Source organism: Montipora foliosa, chromosome 3 (genome assembly GCF_036669935.1).
Source record: "Montipora foliosa isolate CH-2021 chromosome 3, ASM3666993v2, whole genome shotgun sequence".
Classification (NCBI taxonomy): Eukaryota; Metazoa; Cnidaria; class Anthozoa; order Scleractinia; family Acroporidae; genus Montipora; species Montipora foliosa.
In genome coordinates this window covers 18,997,121-19,017,120 of record NC_090871.1, presented here as the reverse complement: position 1 = coordinate 19,017,120, position 20,000 = coordinate 18,997,121, and the positions used below count along the sequence as shown (strand labels likewise).

Here is a 20,000-nt window from a genome sequence, read left to right as displayed (position 1 = left end):
GCTCCCCATAGGGGCTTTTCAGAGCCAATGAAACACAATCAACGAAACAACAAAACACAACAAGTAGAACTGTTAAGAATCCCAACTGGCCGGAGGCAAACCAGTTGGCGATTTACAAGAGCAGCTAGGAAGTTGAACCAGGGACTACCAGGAACAAATTCAACGAGTGGTCAGAGCGGGTCTTGAACCCGGGATCTCCGGATCTAAAGGCAAGCGCCCTAACCACTGGGCCAAATTGCCTTTTACTTTTTAAGCGTCCTAATTCCTGTTCAGATCCATCCCTGGGCGACTCGACCTATCAAAACTTACACATAGATTACTTGATCGTAGTGGGAAGTTCGAGTACGACCAAGTAACTCTCACGCATTTTAATCAGAACTGATGATGTGGTCAGGAAGTGTTAATCGAAATTCCACTGGATGTGGGGAAAATCACTACGACCTATCGAACTGAAGTGATCGGTGAAATAACTACAGATGATATTGACTGAAAGCTTCGCATTTAAATCACGTTTTGCCTCAAAGCTTTGTCTACCAAGATCAGGGATGCCACCTCGGTTGTCTCTCTTAGGAGGATGTAAAATTGCTTTTTAGATTTTGTATATTGTGAAAAGCATCGAGACCTATGTTAAATGCGTTCTTACGAAGTTCATGAAAAATATTATGCATCAAACGGAAACTCGGAAAAAGCCGAGGCCCGAATGGGATTTGAACCCACGACCATCAGTGATCGTATTATTATTATGTGCCTAATTTTTATCTTGTAATCTGAAACACACACAAGTAAAAAATGAATATCCGAAGCAGTTAAATGTCCTTCGGCTATTTCTAACAAAAACGAACGAGAAAAAAACCGGATTAAAAACCGAGTTATTTATTCGAACAGGCACGTGGAAAAATGGCCGCGCGAAATCTGGGTCGTTCGCTCCTACTCGTATCCACATTTCGAACGGCCATTTTATTCTCGTGCCTGTCTTCTTCTCACGCTCGACTAGAGGGATTGCTCGTAGTTTACTTCGGAGATCGTGTTTCGATCTTTAAGCGAACTGACGCCGTCCAAGTTGTTTTTGAGACTATCTTGGTTGAGAACCGCCACAAGGCGGAATAGGACTGTTCCCTAAAGAAATCTTTTGTGAATCGCGAAAGAGTGTTACACGTTAAAGGAAAACCAGATTTCACGTGGTAAAGGATTCTCAAATGACTTCTTCGATTCTTCCGGTTGGCACTGAAGCCGATAGCTTTGAACCACGTGCATTCATAACAACGGTCCTTTTCTGCAGCCCTTAACAAACGTTTTTTAATTAAATTTATATAAGAATAAAAGCACGTCATTTGCGTAGTTCGATCAAAACGAGATCGAGTTCGTTCTGACTGAAATTCGGAATCACGACGTCCGGACATGACACTGCATACATACATACTTTATTGAACCTCTCCAAAGGGGCTTTTCAGGAATGATAATAATTATAAAATAATAATTTACATAATTATTTAAATTATTTACAAGATTAAAATAACCAATCATCACTATCAGTTGCATAACTACTTATCACAATATCAATCACTTCCTAAAAAATCCCTTAGCAGTTTGTTCCTTAAACGCTTCTTAAAGATTATTTCGTTGCTACAAAGTTTCAAATTAGATTCCAAGGAATTCCATATGCTAACAGTTCGGTAATAAAAAGTTCTCTGTCCAGAGGCAGTTTTAAAAAGAGGGATATTTAAAAATTGGGAACTCCTGGTTGTACATCTATTTACATCAGAACGTTTGGTGAAAATAGTGCTCAGGTATTCAGGGGCACGACAATTCATACATTTAAAAGCCCAAATGGTATTTCGATAGTAAATCTGACTGGATACTGGAAGCCACTTAAGGCGTTTTAGTTCAGGCGTAACATGATCATATTTCCGAATTCCAGCGTTTCGTTGTTCGTTCCTTTCGTTCTTGACCAGCCCCGCCACAAGGCAGGGCGACGAAAAATTTAGTCTAGAGACTCATTCAGTTGTTCTCCTCCACGAAATCTTTAGTAAAAGGCGAAAGATTTGTGCGTGTTGAAGGAAAACCAGAGCTAACAAGGTAATCGATTGCATTGACGATTCTATTCAGCTTGGCGCGGTAACTGATGCCGTATCTACAAGCGCTCAATCACGCATGCGTGATCAGACAGAAGTGTCAATATGCTTCTTCGACTGTTGGAGCCGACGGCTTCGAGCCGCGCGAGTTCACGGCGAAAGTCTCTTTTTGTAGCTTTTAACGAGATTTTTTTATTTAAATTTCAGAGGTTGCAATGAATAAAAAGCCAGTTATTTGCGCACTTCCTCGTAAAAAAAAAACACTGACTCGTTACTAATCGACAGAATCAAGGCGTCCAGACTCGAGAGATCTGACTACAGATGAGTCAGATCTCAGATCTCTCAGGGTGGCTTAGTGGTTATCTATCGGGCCTCCCACCACTATGAGCCGGGGTTCAATTCTGGCCTCGGCTAGCATGTGGGCTGAGTTTCAGTCGATCTCATCTGACTCGAGGGTTTTTCTCCGGGGACTTCGGTTTTCCTCCCTCATCAAAATCGACTCACAGCTAATTAACATCTAGCTGTGGTGCTGTGCTCCGACATCAAACATGGACTGTATAGCGGCAGCCAGAGGCGCCTTTGTATGCTTTCAGCCCGATGTCGTGAGCCGCGCCCTTCGCAATTCAGTCCTCGACTGCAAGTAAGGGTGATTAGCACTAGCAATATTTATTTATTTATTTGGCATCAAAGTTGTTGAATTGCTTTATTACGAGCCCCGCCACTAGGCAGGGCGACGAAAAATTAGTCTAATGACTCATTCAGTTGTTCTCCTCCACGGAAATCTTTAGTAAAAGGCGAAAGATTTATGCCTGTTGAAGGAAAACCAGAGCTAACAAAGTAAAGGTATGCATTGACAATTACTTTCAGCATGACGCGATAACACAGGTGGGATGCCGTATCGACGAGCGCTCAATCACGCATGCGTGTTCGGGAGTGTCAATGTACTTCTTCGATTGTTGGAGCCGACGGTTTCGAGACGGGCGAGTTCACGGCGAAAGTCTCTTTTTATTGATTTTCTTAACTTAAATTTCTCAGACTGCAATGAAGTATCAAACTGCAATGAAGTATCAAAAGCCTGTAATTTGAGCACTTCCTTCATATAAACTATCTCAGGCTCGTTACTGACCGACGGAATCACGGTTTCTGGACACGAGATATCTGAATACAGCGTTTCATTCCACGTTCGCGTCAAAGTTATTCCTTTAATTCATGAGGAGCCCCGCCACAAGGCAGGGCGACAAGAAATTGGTCAACAGACTCATTGAGTTGTTCTCCTCCACGGAAATCTTTAGTAAAAGGCGAAAGATTTTTTTTTGTGTTTGAGGCGAACAGGCAGCCCCCCAGTAGGGTTAGTGCAATGGCTCCTGGACGTAACATCTAATCCCACACCGTAAAAGGCGGAAGATTTATGCGTGATGAAGGAAAACCAGAGCTAACAAAGTAAAGGTATGCATTGACAATTACTTTCAGCATGACGCGATAACACAGGTGGGATGCCGTATCTAATTAGTACTAAAAAGAGTGCTCATTCACGCATGCGTGTTCAGGAATGTCAATGAAATTCGTTGATTGTTTCGGCAGGCGATGAGACAGACGGCATCGAACCATGCGCATTCACAGGGCGAGACTTTGTTTTATAGTTTTTAAACGAGAATTCTTGACTTAAATTTCTGATGTTGCAATGAAATATCAAAAGCCTGTGATTTGCGCAATTCCTTGATCGAAACTAGATTGAGTCACTGACCGAAAGAAACACCATGTGTGCACACGAGAGATCTGACAACAGCGCATCGTTTCGCATTTTCGACAAAGTTCTTTCTGTTTGATGCTGAGCCCCGCCACAAGGCAGGGCGAAGAAAAATTTTGTCTACAGACTCATTCAGTTGCTTTCCTCCACGGAAATCTTTAGTAAAAGGCGAAAGATTTGTGCGTGTTGAAGGAAAACCAGAGCTAAAGAAAAGGTAAATTGCATTGACGATTCCATTCAGCTTGGCGCGGTAACACAGGTGGGATGCAGTATCTACGAGCGCTCAATCACGCATGCGTGTTCAGAAGTGTCAATGTACTTCTTCGATTGTTGGAGCCGACGGCTTCGAGCCGCGCGAGTTCACGGCGAAAGTCTCTTTTTGTAGTTTTTATCGAGATTTTTAAATTTAAATTTCAGAGGTTGCAATGAAGAATCAAAAGCCTGTTATTTGCTTACTTCCTCATGAAAAGTAGCCCATGCTGGTTACTAACCGACAGAATAAAGGCGTCCGGACGCAAGAGATCTGATTACAGCGTTCGGTTGCACGATAGCATCAAAGTTGTTGAATTGCTTTATGACGAGCCCCGCCACAAGGCAGGGCGATGAAAAATTAGTCTACAGACTCATTCAGTTGTTCTCCTCCACGGAAATCTTTAGTAAAAGGAGAAAAATTTATGCGTGTTGAAGGGAAACCAGAGATACTTTGGCTGAGGTCGCTCGGAGCGTTTTTTGAAATTGACGCGTTTATGCACATGGGACACGGTATCCACGTATTTAAAGCTGTTAATGGGCTTCGATTTTCTCGGTTAGCACCGCGGCCGACGGCGTCGAACTACTCTCATACAAAGCGAAAATCCTTTTTTTGTAGGCTTAAAACAAGGGTCACCTCGCAGCTCTTACAAGGTCTCACCTGATTGGAGACCACCCTTGAGGTTTAACAAAAGAACAAATAACAGAAACAATGGACCCTAGGCCTAAAACAAAAGGGCCATTGTTTCTGTTACCCTAGGCCTAAAACAAAAGGGCCATTGTTTCTGTTATTTGTTCTTTTGTTAAACCTCAAGGGTGGTCTCCAATCAGGTGAGACCTTGTAGGAGCTGCGAGGCTACCGTAAAACAACTTTATTCTGTGAGATGCCGCAGGCAGCCACCGTGACAATTCAGGCCCATTCCCTTTTTTAATTTTTTTTTTCTTCGTAGCTTCGTAGTCACAAATGTGCATACCCCAGGGATAGTAGATTACCGCTTGATAAGAATCCCGTATGATTTCGAAAATGGCGGCCAACTTTAATTTCAGAGTTCAGTTTTGACCACATGAAGCAAGACTTTTGCTTTTTTAGTTCATTCATGGACACCGTGGATGAGACATTGTGATGAAACAGATGTAGACAGAATTTGCGGTAGTGATTTCACAGTTCACTCACCTCCTAGAAAAAATCGAAATTAACTGCGATGAATTTGATTAGGTACAAATGTGCAAGGGGAAGAAATATTGTATATATATAGTCTAGCAAATAGCATTAAATGACAAGTCTACTTCTGAAAAAATCGTTTTCTGTATCTAATATTTCGCGACATTCCGATTTCGTGGATCAAACGAACACGAACACGAAATCATAACATGCACGGGCTGAGAAGCCGAGACGTTCTCCGGGGTGAATCGAGTTCAACTACTCATTTTTCTGAGTCCAATCAAAGCTAAATTCAACCCGCGAGGGTTATGAGCTAAGTTCACAGTTCACTTCACATAATATGCTTCCCTCATTTCAACAAATGAGCACCGAAATCGGCAAGAATTTCTTTCTCAGGACACTGCCGACAGCAAAATACAAGCAACATTAAAAGAATATACAGCACGAGATGCGGACGCTGATAAATGATAAAGCAGCTTTAATATTATAACGGCGTCTAAAAGTCAGAAATTTTGACTTTGCGAAAGCAATGGTCAACCTTAGCAGCAAAATAAATCGTGAAAGAAAATTAATTCAGCAAAAATACACGCGGCATTGTGGCCCAGAGCACTCGCGGGCTTTGAGAGTCAACATGTCTGCTAAATGCACTGTTTAGGGATTCCATCGTCATTCCTCCCGATACAGGAATGAAAAACGTGAAAAGAAGACTAGAAAGTAGACTTTAACAACCAAACACGACAATGAAATCAAGTGATCAAGTGAAGAAAGAGAAGAAAAAGAAGTAAAAAAAATATTAGAAGCCTTCGTTACAGAGACTTCGCAGTTGTCTTCCATCCAAAAACTAATCCCATCGAATGGGCTTAACTTTGATAGAAACTTAGACTAGCATCCAATCATTGTGGTATGTGATAAATCAAATCAATTCGCATTCGCGAAATCAACAATAAAATAAATCCATTCCCCCTAGTACAGGAATCAAAAAGGTGAAAAGAATATTAGAAAAAAGCCTTACGCAACTAAATACAAAAATATTATCAAATACAGAAAGACATTATTCTAATTTGGTTTATACACAAACGAAGTACAGTACTGGAAAGTACAAGTGGTTACGTTTACGCAAACATTGGCCGTGTAGCGCTTATATTTCAACAGAATCAACTATAAGAGTGTGATGTGAAGTGCTTTTTTCTACCCATATGAGCCACGTGAGCATTAGCCCTACTAATGGAAATTGGCCCACACAAGGACAGAGAAAAACTCTGATCAGGGTGGGAATTGAACCAACGACCTTTGGCTTAGATCACAGCTGCTCTACCGACTGAGCTACAAGGTCAGACGGGAGCAGAATATACGATGTACGTAAAACGTTGGGAAATGTCCACCATCCACTGCATCAATTACTATCCCACGGAGAAACGCTGCTTACAGCGGTTTTCCCTGGTCAATGATTTACTACGTAGATGGTGCCTTCCACATCCCCAGTTTCCAACAACTAGGGCATGGTGTCGAGTCTTTTTATTAGTAAAGCCAAAACAATCTCCATGATTTGGCTTTCCTGGTTTTTGACCAGAATGCATTGTGCTTTCGACCAGAATGCATTGCTCAATGGAGAAGCCTCGCTTTGAAAATAAGTATCAAGACATGGTGACGAACGATATTTTGCATCCTGCATCCGATTCCTGTTCCGATCCATCCCTGGGCGACTCGACCTATCAAAACTTACACCTATGTTGGATTTTGCATTTTTCTTAGCAGCTCCCGCACCGTGCTTTGCCATAAAAAAACTGGGCTTTAATGAATGTCATTTCGCTTTCCTACATTTCCTTTTTAACAGTACCTGTGAAGCAGCGTAGGTGTCGCACAAGTTGTGAACGGATTCCTCCACAACAGGCTTTGCTTCTAAGATTGTTTCCGGCACCACTCTTAAGACTTCTTCCTCGAGTACGGGCCTCGCTGCTATGACTGTTTCCATGGAACCCGTGTCACTGATATTTGCGCGGGAACTGACAGCAGAACTTGTTCCACTTGTGAGAGATGTGCTTACGTTCAGAGGGGTGGTGGGAACAGCTGTTAAAAAGGTGGATGAAAAAATATTAAGTAAGTAGACTGGAAAAAACAAAAAAGTGTTAGTACGTTATGCACGATTCAAGGCCCTTGTAGTAGGGTGCTCTCCTCGGAGTGAGATCTCGCAAACCGACTGGCAGAGTTTGACATTTTTCCAGTAAATTGAAGGCAATTTTTTTTACCTTGGGGCACAGAGTTGTGTTCAATTTCCCCAACTCTTGGGAACTTCTATCATCTCATTCCTTAGAATCTCAGTTTACACTCAGTCTCTGAACATCCAAAACGTCATATGCGATGGTAATATGAATGGCAATTGAAATCAACGAGGGGGCTTCAAAATCAGTTCGTCACTGTGCGGTTGCTACCTTCCCGACCTTAGAGCAACATAAACTTGTCAAGTTCCCAGCATAGGGAAGGATTGTGTGTTAAATAAGCTGGGTGGACCCTTGAAAGTCTAACCATTTGCGGATGTTATTACAAAGACAGCACTTTCTGCTCAGTTATTTTAAGACCCTGAGTGTTGGTCCGGCCGCAGTCGAACTCACGACCTCCCGCATAGCAGCCCGGTGCTCAACCAATTGAGCCACCGGTGCTCGGTAATAGAAACCTGCATTGCATTTCTTACGATCGCTGGCTGGCTCTTTCAGTTCTTTTGCTGTCAGTTCTAACTTTAATCTACGGCGGCTATCTTTCCAAGGGATCTTTTCTTTTCATCAAGCTGTTTACAGCAGCAAATGGGGTTGGTTTCTTACGAAGCTGTGGTGTTGCCAACTTGCATCGGTGGGGGTTTTAAGCAGGGAAATATGGTTGAATCAACTAAGTTTATACACAAAGAAGGCCGACCAACATGGGGACACCAGAGAGCTGACCATATTCCCTCTGACGTGAAAGGCTAAAATTTAAAACGTTAGCTTGGTCAATTTACATTTAGTAGAATTCTACTAGTATACTAATGCAAATGCTGTAATCTGATTGGCTGAGCCATTGAACACTATCAGCCATTAGTGTGCAGTGGTTGGAAATCGTCTTGGAAATAACGACGTTTTTTTCGTTTTTCCAAAGTTTTGGAGGAAAATTTGGATGCAAATGGGTAATTAAATTTCTGAGAAGTGTAAACGAAGGACATTTACGGTTTCTTGACTTTCAAAAAAGTTGAAATTATTGAAAAAGCTGATGCGCTCGCGCGCACAACTTAGATTTTAAATGGCAATTCAATCCGAGCGATCTTTTTCAGGCGCAAGGTTTAATAATACGTCAAGAAATAACTGGAAACCGTTATTTGAAGTAAATTTTAGTAAGAATTCCACTAAAACAATTAGATTATTCGCTCTCGATTTCTATGAGGCCGAAGGCCGAATCAACTATCACCTCATAGAAATCTCAAGCTCATAATCTAATCGTTAATTAGAACTCAGTTGATCCGGTTACTAATGGTAGAAGTTGTAAGGCAGAAGTTATCTTCGCACTTAACTGGACAATTGAAGCAATTGTCTCTCATAAAAAAGTCTGCAACGAGCCTAGAAGGTCCATCAGGCCGGCGCTTATCTCCGGTTTCTAATTGTCTCTTATAGACAACTGAAAAATGCAGGTGGGTTGTAAGTTCCAGGGGTTTCATTAAGCGCCGGGCACCGGGCAAACTGAACTGACCGGCTGTGGACGTGACTTTGCCCGGCTGCTTTCAACATCTCAAAAGACTGGCTTTTTTAAACTACAAAAATTGATTTAAAAAATACAGTCTTGTCCTTTTCTCGATCTGCCTTCTGTTGTCAAAATGTCTCAATTTCATACGCTGCGTTCAATTTCCCAAACCACATTCAACTCAGAACGAATCGCCCCATAAGGCATCGCGAAAAGAATTACGATCCATAAAAGACCACCTGAAATGTCCCAATGTTGCGTGTCCCAGAAAAGATTGCGGTCGATCGACGATTATTTTTATTCGCGAGCCGAATTGCCTCCAGCTGAGAAAAGTGCTTTTTTGTGTCACGTTTTGTAATTAATTTTCTTGTGGATATTGGTATCAAATCATTAAATTGTCTAAAAAAGGTGTGGTTTTTCTGTGGGTAAAGAATATTGCTTTGGGCTACAGAATGCAGGAAAACACACCTCTGCAACTTAATAATGTCCGCGGGAATACTTTGCATGCCAAACTGCTTCGAACTTTATTGAAACCCCTTGGCTTCAACGGGATTCGAACCTATGACCTCTACGATACCGGTCAATGCTCTACCAACTGAGATATGAAGCCACTCAGTTGGAAGCAAGTCAATTTGTTGGGCTTGAGGACTGAACTGAGGACTCGAGAAATGAACTAAATGTTTATTTGAAGTGCGGGCTATAGACGAAAGGCAGCTAAGACGTATAGACGAAAGCCAGTTAAAGTGCGAGGATGACTTCAATCTGCCTTTCGTTTATAACCCGCACTTTAAATGTACATTTATTTCATTCGGTTCTAGTTGTATGTGAGAATGAAAATGGTATTTACATACGGGGCATCAACCCATTGTGTTCCAATGCGCTTGCGCAGTCCTCACACGGCGCCCTTCCCAGATGTGGAGAACTTCTGCTTCTCATTGCACGGCGAATACCTCGGTCAGCAGAACAGTTTCTGCCCAACTCGGGATTACACCTGTCCTGGAATTCCATAAAGGGTATGTTATATCCTGTGGAAATCTGTCCAAGTTTTAGCTCCAACTTGCTTAATCCTCCCCTGATTAATCCGCGGATTTCTTCCTTAACATCACCGCTAGAGTCTCTTACACTTTTGCTAACTTCTCGACATTCATCAGTGACGCGTCCCAGCACACGGTCATATTCTCTGTCTTTGATCTGTTTCTCCTCTGATTGCTGCTCTTCCAGTTTCTTTTCCAATCGGTGCAGCCTGTGTTCTAGCCTACGCCGCGTGGATTCTATCTCAATTGTGCAACGTTCTTGCCAAGCTTCAAAACGATTTAAGGACTCTTTACACGTCATGCAATTAGCCTCGTTACATGGAAAGGGTCCACAGTCCACCTAAAAAGAAAATACAGCGAACATTTTCGCGCTTAGAGTCATAAAATTAACATTAAATACTTTCTTTAGGGCTGCAACATCATGAGAATTAAATACAAGAAAAAGATGGCAATTCAAGACCTGGCTAAATCATCTGCAACATGAACATATATTATGTGATTGTGTGTCTCATCTGTCTGGTTCGGATGCTCTACCAGTGAACAACGGGATGTTCGCGTGAGCCTAAGCACTTTTTGAATTTTTGTCGCGGGTTTTTTTTATATTTCCGTTAATTTGGGCAGTCGTACTATGGTACGAAACAATTCAAAAGTACTCTACGTGGCTCAAGTTTTCATATTCTTCAAATAATAACAATAATAATAATAATAATAATAATAAATAATAATAATTATTCATTTAAGTCTCGAGGTTATTTTGCTAAGCACGACTACTCTACTAATTGGGGACACTACAAATCAACTGAAATTTCAACAAATCAAATCATATGTTGGTTTTTGAAGAGAGGGGAAAATCGGAGTACACAGCGAAAACCTTCGGGAGCGGAGTAGAGAACCCACAAACTCAACTCACATATGGCATCGAGTTCGGGAATCGATCCCGGGCCACATTGGTGGGAGGCGAGTGCTCTCACCGCTGCGCCAGCCCTGCTCAGCTCCCAAATCATACCAATCGCTGAGATCACCCGTTTGATCCAAGGTACATCGACTGGATTATCGTGCATAGATGTCTGCTTGAAATTCATGAAACTTCAATCCCTGGATAAGACGTCTGGGGATACGCCATTGGTCAGTTACTTTCAAGAGATGTCAAATTCCCACCCACTACTACAGCCTTGGGTTCCCTCCACCCCCCACCCCCACTTCCCCCTAAACGATATTAAAGACCATATCTTGCACAACAGTTTCCACAAGTGATTGGCCACAGAGACCCAACATTGTTCAAGAGGAAGAGAGATCAATAGAACTGTTTTTTTCTTAGAGGAAAATAAAGTGTCTCAAATGGTTTCAATTGGCTGTAGGCTCATTCTAAGTAGGAGACAGGTGTTTTGGAGGGTTCTGACTGAGTAACAATTGCTAACTAAGAAATTATATTTCTCTTACCTCGTTTCCAGGGCAATGGTCTTCAGTTCTCCGTTTGTGATGATGACGTTCATGATGATGACGTTTTTCTTTTCTTGATTTTTCTCTTTCCTTCTCTCTTTCATGGTGGTGTTTCTTTTTCCTATATTCTTTCTCATCGTCGTTTTTATCCAAATATTTATGTCCTCTGTCCTTTACATCTTCCTCCTCATAATCTCTTGACCGTTTATGTTCGTGTTTTGACCTATGTTCTTTGTCTCTATGTCTCGATTCTTTGTGAGATTTTTCCCTAGATTTTCTTAATCTTTCCTGACAAATACTACAATCAGCTTCACTTCCCTCCATTTCATCCCGTCGCTTGAGTTTCCTGTCCTTTTCCTTTTCTTTATCTTTCCGTTTTTCCCTCTTTTCTTTTCTCTCTTTATCCTCCTCTCGATCTTTCTTACTTATCTTCTCTTTCTTTCCAGCCTTGTCCTCTCCCTTTTCACCTCTCTCCTTTCTTTTCTCTTTCGTTTCTTCCGTTTCTCCTTTTTCCTTCACCCACTCCACAGGTACGCTGTGGTGAAAACCATTCCCCATCAACTCCTTGGAAGGGGGCAATTTGTCCTTATGCTTCTTGCCCAATAAAGTTCCGTTTTTCATTTCGGCGGTCAAGTCCTGATCGCTAGTACTTCTAAATAAGTTAAATAAACCTTTATCCTTTTTGGTTTTCTTGGGTGTAAAGCTGATTGCCAGGTCATCTCGGCTTTGAGCACTGTGGAGAAATGAGACCAATCGCAAAATTGTTACTGTTGAAACCTATGCGAACAGTGTAAGGGTTATCGAGTCCACGGAGAAGGGTTGTCAGGCGAGGCCTTCTGTTTATGGTCCATATATCCAGAAGGCTTTAAAGCTAACCATTTGCAGATGAAATGACAAAGGCAGCACTTTCTCCTCAGTTATTCTGAGCCCCATAAGATTGATTCGGACGGAGCTCGAACCCGCGACCTCTCGCGTGATAGTCCGTTGCATAACCAACTAAACAAACTTCAGATTTCACTTGAAGCGATGGATTCTGACCCGGGGCCCGTTTCTCGAAAGTCCCGAAACTTTACGGGCCATTTTCGGGTGTCACAACTCCCTCTGTATCTCAATGAACGGAGGGGATTTAAGTCGTCAAACTTCACATTTAGTTTGGTTTTTGTTACCTTGAAAATATCTTAAAAGATCGGCTTTCCTGAACAAGCGTTTGGCAGATTCACAAATCGCTTTCCGGGCCCGAAAAGTTTTCGGGACTTTCGAGAAACGGGTCCCTGGAGATAGGAAGATCTGAGACCACGTGAGCCGCCTTAAGTTGGAAAATACTCGTTAGCAAAAGAGGGAGGGGGAGAGAAAAAAATGTGGCAGCGAAAGGGCTTTCAGCTTCTCAGTTAACTTTGCTTATGACTCTCACCTCACCAAAATTTATTCGGTATCAATACTGAGTGACATTGCATAAATTTGGATACATTAATTTTTGACTAAACCTTTAGTGAATGCGGCAATGGTTTGTACTAGTAAGCACCACCCTCACATATAGGCTTGCAGTCCAACGGCGAAAGTTCAGTAACAAACGCCCGCGGAATGGTGTTGGTGATTCAACGATTTTAAAAAAGGGTGAGAAGCTTGAAACAATACTTTGACCACACTTAATGAATTCCTTGTTATTATCAATTTGACCCCAGGGGGTAATTCTAAAAATAATGCAGTAGAAAGACTTGAGTATGGAGATCAGTCAACGAAGCAATTAGCGACACTGGTCATTGCCAATCCAGGTTAACGCACATATAAAAAAAAATACAGTGGATTGTCGGAAATTCTCCCTAGAATCCAAAAGTTATCAAGCCATACGATGCAATGAGGTTAAATATTAAATCCCCAATATTCTTGAGAAACAGTTTCCAGTCTACCCACGTTAAAGTGACAACAAGTGCTCTTCGTAATAAGTGTCAAGTGACTTCACATCATCACTTCAGCATGGAACAAAAGGCACTTAGCAAATTTTAGTTTTCATTGAACGCAACGTTTTTCATTTCACAATTCCGACCTTGGACAAAACTTTAAAAAAAAAACTACTTGGCGCGCTATCAAATAAGGCGCATTCACATATAGGGAAAATATCGTTGACGTCACCTATTGTCATAAATGTGCCAACCAGAGTCTCATTGGCTGTCAAAACAAAGGGTCTTTTGTTCCTGTGGTTGCCCCATTTGACTAACAAAAGCAATGTTTGTAAACAGATAGCTTCCCTATTGCGCACTTCTCATTGCATTTTATTTTTATCGCACAATCCGTTCATAGAATGCTGTTTTTCTGCGCGTTAGAATTAAAGAACAAAACCATAGATATAAACGCTTAACCATCGCAATGTGTACTCTTTATAAGACCAAATAATCGGTTTATTCCTACTGCGCAACACTAATCCACAGGAACTGAGCTCTCATGCAAAGGTCTTCATCTGTTTCGGTGAAGAAAAAAACACGAACGCTGATCACGAGAGGACGCCATACAATACAACAGGCCCCGCACGTGCGCTTTACATTTTTGGTACACTTCCAAGAAAGACAGAAAGAACGAAAGAAAAAAAAGAAAGAAAGAAAGAAAGAAAGAAAGTAAGAAAGAACATTTTATTTAAGGAAGAACACGGCACAGTATTATACCTTAGTGTATTCTCCCATACGGCCCCCCTCAGGCAATGATAAGCTACATTTTGGTTTTGTGAAAAAGTAACAAGAACCAGCCCAAGCTTCATAGGGCAACAACTCAGATGCGGAATCTTGTCCACATTGGTGAGAGGCGAGTGTCCTGTTCACTACACCTGTGAGGTTGCGATATATATTCTCAATTGACTGGATAGCTAACCTTCTAAAATATAAACCATAATGTGTCTGATACATGGAGTTACAATTTTTAAATTAGTTTTAATGATTAGTTCATTTATTTATTGTATTCATTTTTGTTATAAATGTACACGTTTCAACGACCTCCTTGGACTGCTTCCCGAATATGTTTTGAGCAGAAAAACGTATATTTTAACTGCCGAAAGAAGCATGTTCATATTTTCATTGCAGGTTTAAATGTGACTTAAATAGTAACAGTAACTTGGCGGAAAGAAAGCCCTGAACGGGATTTGAACCGGCCATGACCTCTCCAATACCGGCGCACAGCTCTGCCAATCGAACTATCAAGGCAACTGGGAACGAGCGATTTCACGTTGACTGAAAAGGTTTAGAAGATCAAGAGAGAATCCCACATGATTTTGTTCAGACAATTCCGGAGAAAGACTATAAAAAATCAATATGCAAAACGGGTTCAGGAAATCAAAGGACCAGATGCTTTTAAGAGTATTGTCCATAAATGCTCCCCAATTTGTTTATTTATAACTTTCCTCCTAGTGTCCAATATAACGGTAAAAAATCCGCACAATGCAGAAATCATTTTTAGTTGACATCATGTTCACTAAATGAATTCCGTGAAGTACGCTGACAAACGTAGGAACCTTATGCAGTACTTAAATTTAAGCTAATCCATTCTTAAACGATTTCCAACTTAATAAAACGATCGCTTTAACACGAATTTTGCCAGAGGCAATAGTAATATCGTTAACGAAGCAATTCAGCATAACTGTTCAAGTACAAGGATTCAAAGTTTGACCGTACTTCAAAACCGCAAAGCCACATTATAAACAATAGAGATATGAACGGAATTATTAAATGTCGGCAAACAAAATCACGATATCTTGGCAAGATATTCAAGAACAATTTGAATCCTGAAGTAAAAGAATTCAAAAAATGATTCTTAAAATTTCCGTATAAAAAACGCAACAGTCCTACGCTATTTAATTCTAGCGTCTGCGTGGAATTCCCTAAAATAACACGAGCTTTGGCTGTGCTTTCGCTAAATTAAGAATCTAAAACTTCCAGGTTAATCCGCAAGAGAATGAAAAAACTCTAGCAGCATTTGACTTCTGTTTTCGTAAAAACAAACAGGTCATACAAATAAACAGCTCTGTAGACTACAAAGGTCGTCGGATTGGTTAAAGTTATAGAAAGTAATGATACAAATATAACTTAATGGAATACGAGGGAATGCTTTGGTAACATCAAGAATTTGCCAGGCAGGTGTTAAGCAAACACTTTCAAAATCTGACGAAAAAAGGGAAGTGATTTTTTCATCATAGTAGCACTCTAAGAGCTCAGGCTGGTCGGTTTGAGCTTACAGTTAATTACATCTCGCCCAAATTGGCGTTAATTACATGTACGTTGGTTACCTCAGGTGTTGCAACAGACTGGTCTGAAAAAGGAGGATATTGACATGTGGGAAATAAACGAGGCTTTCAGTGCTGTAGTTTTGGCAAATATAAAGGTATGTTAAGTTGGTTAAGTTGCAAATACGGCTTAACTGAGAGTGACTATTTTGACTCCACTATCCAATCAGACACAACACGACTAACTCAATCACAACACAACTCTGTAGATACATGGGCATGTAGGACAGCAAGCGCCACAAGCCGGTTTATTTTGCGTACCATATGCATACAAACTCCGCTCCAGCATAACAATACGTTAGCATACTTAATGGTTCTGACCTCCTAAAAACTTGTTAAAGGAAAAGTACACTGGGCACCTGCCGGATACGAAAACCCAAAACCCTTCGGGAATGAGGGAACGTATTCTCCAAACCCTATGCAAGTGCCACTACCCTATGGAGGCTAAGGGAAAATTTTAACCAAAAAGTAGGCGAAGAAAGCTGAACCTAGACTGATTCAAATCCCTAACGGATCACTAATTGTACGACAAATTACCCATAATCCCCACCAGACAACCGGACCCAGTCCTCTGGTCCGTGCCGGCAAAATAACCATTTCTGCCAATTTCGCAGGCTACAACTGTCAGAAATAGCATGTTATGTTATTCGCTAGTCCTCCGTTGTATTCGTTAAATGTACTTGTTCAAGGAACAAGCCAACATTGTCTATCGTTGTAGTACGAACCAAGGACAGTTTTGGTGCCTTTCTTATCGCCAGTACTACAGAGCCCTGTTGTTGCCGTCAGTACATTTCTTCATCTGCTTGGTGCTCGGCCCCTTTCTGAGTGTTGACTGTTTCGTATTTATTATTAAACTTTTCGTAATGCGCGACAAATTTATCGACAGGTAGCAAGCTCGTAACGTCTCCCTGGGATTTGACGAGAAAAAAAGAAACATGGCAAATTCGGATTAAGAAAAGCTAAGAAACAAAAGTAACTGATAGTATCCCGAGTGTATAGAGTTGTGTTTATGCACACGAATTTTGGAGGGGGTATTATTCGGACATCTCGCTGGTGCGCGTTAATTTTGCCAACTGCCTTGGTTAAACCGACGCAAAGTATCTTCGAGGATAAGGAAACATCAATCATTTCAGACATCAAAAAGAAGATAAATATCGAGAACTTTAACAGCCATCTGGGAGGAACTCGGTCCAAGAAAGCAAAGTGTCACCTTTTAACAAGAATTTTTTTTTTTAACTCTTCACAGCTAATGGAATTGGATCCTGAGAGAGTAAATATCCACGGGGGCGCTGTGTCCATCGGCCATCCTATCGGGTCAGTAAGTTTTTATTAAACGTGAATAACATGAAACTACAAGCTACACAGCACCCAACTGACCTGGATAAGACGCGCGATAAAATCTACATGAGGCTTGGATCGCCCAAACCCACAAAACTGTTTTTCATTCCTCGCTGGGCTTCATTAGGAGCTTAAGCACGCGACGTTTTTGAGCCAAGAGCGTAATCCGGAAGTACTTAAAATAATTATTGACAATATAAATAAGGTAGTGTCAATACAGGTTAAATAAGAAAACATCTCACTTCCGGTTGCCGAATCGCCGCGTGCTTAAGCTCTCAATTGGCCTTATTCACGGTAGCCGCCATGTTGGTTTTCAAATTGTCATGCAAACTAGCCATGTGTTATGCTGGGAGGCAAACATTGGGAAAAAGGCAAAAATTGCGGAAGATCGGCTCGTCGAAATATTGAAATAACATTGCTCAAAGTACACTTTAGAATTCAGAATTAAGTGCCTTTTATAATAATTTTATATCTTTTGATTACCTTTGACATTTTGACTTTTACTTTGTTATCTGCTCATTTTTCGCTGAAAAAAACATCGAAGTAACTTGTGTAATCATTCTATTTTACTACTTAGATGATAAACATTCAATGAACGTGAAACAAATCATCTGTGTGGCTAACATGTTCGTTATTACCTCTCGAACTTGCGTTGTTTGCCCCCTCAGAAGTGTGTAGCTAATTTGCATGATAAGAGCAAATCCAACATGGCGGCCATCGTGAATAAGGTCTATTGTAAGATAGAAGCGCGTTTTTTTTTCTTCAGTTCATCTGTGAATTGAACTGGAAAAAACAAGGAACCGTAAGATACTATGGCAGCGTTTACACGACGCTGTTTTATTTGTAACCGCATCGTTTTGAAAACGATAAGGTTTCATCTGTCGTGTAAACCGCGAAACCACAGCGGTTTGAATACGGTTACTATTTTAGCGCGAAATTTGCATTGCATTCGTGTGTAATGAGTCCTGCGAACTACAATAGATTGGCATGACCTAAACACTCCCAAAACGGTTCCGTGTAAACACCCCCAAAACCGCATTGATTTTGACGCGGTCCGCGTTCGTGTAAAAGTTGCCTGTATCTCTGTAAACCTTTAACTCAAGCAACGAAAACCGCCTTTTAAATTAGCCCACCATAACTGTAGAATACAACACTCTAAGTTGGCCTTATATATCGCGCATGTAGTAATCCCTCACACTAATCAAACTCTTCTCGTTTTGTTTTGAAGGATGTCTGGCGCACGGCTTATTGCTCACTTAACGCACAACCTTGCCGAGGGAAAACTGGGACTGGCCGGCATCTGCAATGGCGGCGGAGGAGCGTCAGCTATGGTCATCAAGAGACTATGACGTCAAAATCACGTGTTAATTTACTGCATGGTTGAGCAGTGTAATTAGTGAAAGTTAAGCAGTAACTTCACATGATTACGATGTGCTGTCACCTGGGTCACCTGCTGGTTAGTTAATAGGCCATTTCCGAGTCCATGTCTGCCTCCTCTTCAAAGCGAGGCTAAGTGCGAAGTTTTTGTGATGGTAATTAGTTTTACTTTACATATGAATGAAAACTAATTTTCATTACAAAAACTTCGCACTTAGACTCGAGGAGGAGGTAGACATGAACTCGGAAATGGTCTATTTAGCTGGGCGCTGAACTATGGAGAGAATAACGTGGAGATGCCATTGGTGTTGTATTCAACTGTAATTCTAAAATTCGAGAAGGGACTATTGACGTCACAAAGTATACCCTAAACTGTGCGCCTCAAGTGATGATAAAGGGCTGCATTTACCTTCGCCTGAAAATAACGCTTATCCTAACATTTAACCTTGAAATCGTCGGAAATAGCTAGCAAATGCCTGGACTTCAGGAGGAAGAGACCTTTCGTGTTGGATATTAAAGTTGGACGTACATCTAAAAACTTGCATTTCTGGCCTCAGTTGTTCAAAAGGTGGATAACGCTATCCACCGGATAAATCACTATACAGCGGATAAACACTAGCGAAACCAATTGAGTTATCCAATGGGTAGTGATTTATTCAGTGGATAGATCTATCCACACTTCGAACAAATGGGGCCTGGACGCAATAGGAAGTGGCGGGAATCTGGAAGCGTGCAAAGCCCGATAAACACCAATGCTTTGAAGGAATGTTGAAATAAAAATACAGTTTGCTTTTTAAATACCTAGTGAGAAGTTCAATCGGGTTTTACTAAAACCCAAGATCTTTCACTTAAGTTTTTTACATCTACGTACAAGTGGTTTGCAACCAATCTCAAGAGATGATAACAATGCTGCAATGTACAATTGCTGATGGACGAACAAAAGGAGCTAGTTAAGGACGGTGCCTACCAATTCAAGGGTATTTTTTGCGCGGTTTACTGAATATGCGGAAAAAGCAGGCCTAAACAAGTGTTATTGAAATCCCAAAAGAAAATTAGGCATAACCACGCATTTTTCGAAGATCATTAATTAACAATATTTGTAAATACAAAGCAATGTATGGCGTTCCTTTCCAAATTAGAGCTTAATTATCTCTGAAAAATGCCTGGTTACCCCCAATTTTCTTTTTGGATACCAAGAACACTTGCTAAGTTCTACTTTCTCCGCATAGTTTTGAACCGCGCACAAATATCCCTGTATTAATAAGCACTACCCATAGGAAATCGTAGTATCTCGAGATGCGTGGAACGTATGTGCATTAACAATAGTATGCACCGTCCTTAAAATATTCTTCTTCGTGAACGTAGCTTCGTGGGCTGATCAAAGACGGCGATTAATTTTGACTGCTTTAACAGTAATACAAGACCAGCAACAAAATGTGACATTTCAACACTTTCCGTGATAAAATCTTTCTTGATATTTACAATCATTTAGGTAAAACTTTCAAAGCAGCAGATTTAACAATTATTCGCCAATAATTGTTTTTGTATAATTTCTTGGCTGATTATTTAAAAATTATTCATTTTCTTTAAAACAATTTCATCTGTCACCTCGACA

At 41.0% G+C, this 20,000-nt stretch overlaps 3 protein-coding genes and 5 non-coding genes across 14 annotated transcripts in view; 1 reads left to right on the top strand and 7 right to left on the bottom strand.

Annotated features, from left to right (window-relative positions):
* The window catches only part of LOC137997006 (uncharacterized), an 18,271-nt gene extending 5,892 nt beyond the window's left edge, over nucleotides 1–12,379 (bottom strand). The window contains exons 1-3 of the mRNA XM_068842684.1: nucleotides 11,407–12,379; nucleotides 9,784–10,306; nucleotides 7,068–7,297 (exon numbers count right to left, since the gene is read on the bottom strand). Of these exons, the coding sequence (XP_068698785.1) occupies nucleotides 7,068–7,297; nucleotides 9,784–10,306; nucleotides 11,407–12,027 (1,374 nt within the window). The 5' untranslated portion in view covers nucleotides 12,028–12,379. The remainder of the gene's footprint in view (nucleotides 1–7,067; nucleotides 7,298–9,783; nucleotides 10,307–11,406) is intronic.
* LOC137998179 (U5 spliceosomal RNA) lies at nucleotides 1,951–2,071 on the bottom strand. Its single transcript, XR_011122745.1, has one exon. It is a non-coding gene; the product is annotated as a U5 spliceosomal RNA (small nuclear RNA).
* LOC137998154 (U5 spliceosomal RNA) lies at nucleotides 2,784–2,904 on the bottom strand. The gene has a single exon (XR_011122720.1). It is a non-coding gene; the product is annotated as a U5 spliceosomal RNA (small nuclear RNA).
* On the bottom strand, nucleotides 3,288–3,408 carry LOC137998203 (U5 spliceosomal RNA). The gene has a single exon (XR_011122769.1). It is a non-coding gene; the product is annotated as a U5 spliceosomal RNA (small nuclear RNA).
* LOC137998256 (U5 spliceosomal RNA) lies at nucleotides 3,904–4,025 on the bottom strand. The gene has a single exon (XR_011122816.1). It is a non-coding gene; the product is annotated as a U5 spliceosomal RNA (small nuclear RNA).
* Nucleotides 4,400–4,520, bottom strand: LOC137998188 (U5 spliceosomal RNA). The gene has a single exon (XR_011122755.1). It is a non-coding gene; the product is annotated as a U5 spliceosomal RNA (small nuclear RNA).
* Nucleotides 12,380–13,888: 1,509 nt separating the features above from the next.
* LOC137997005 (acetyl-CoA acetyltransferase, mitochondrial-like) lies at nucleotides 13,889–19,183 on the top strand. The gene is made up of 4 exons (XM_068842683.1): nucleotides 13,889–14,015; nucleotides 15,679–15,768; nucleotides 16,917–16,984; nucleotides 18,237–19,183. Exons 2-4 carry the CDS (start codon nucleotides 15,718–15,720, stop codon nucleotides 18,355–18,357), a joined length of 240 nt encoding a protein of 79 aa, XP_068698784.1. The 5' UTR covers nucleotides 13,889–14,015; nucleotides 15,679–15,717; the 3' UTR covers nucleotides 18,358–19,183.
* A 144-nt stretch (nucleotides 19,184–19,327) lies between these two features.
* LOC137997003 (ankycorbin-like) overlaps nucleotides 19,328–20,000 on the bottom strand; it is a 35,641-nt gene continuing 34,968 nt past the window's right edge. For all 7 annotated transcript variants that reach the window (XM_068842678.1, XM_068842676.1, XM_068842681.1 and 4 more), the window contains one exon: nucleotides 19,328–20,000. This exon is cut by the window's right edge and continues 1,939 nt beyond it. The gene's annotated coding sequence lies outside the window, so the exon portion shown is untranslated.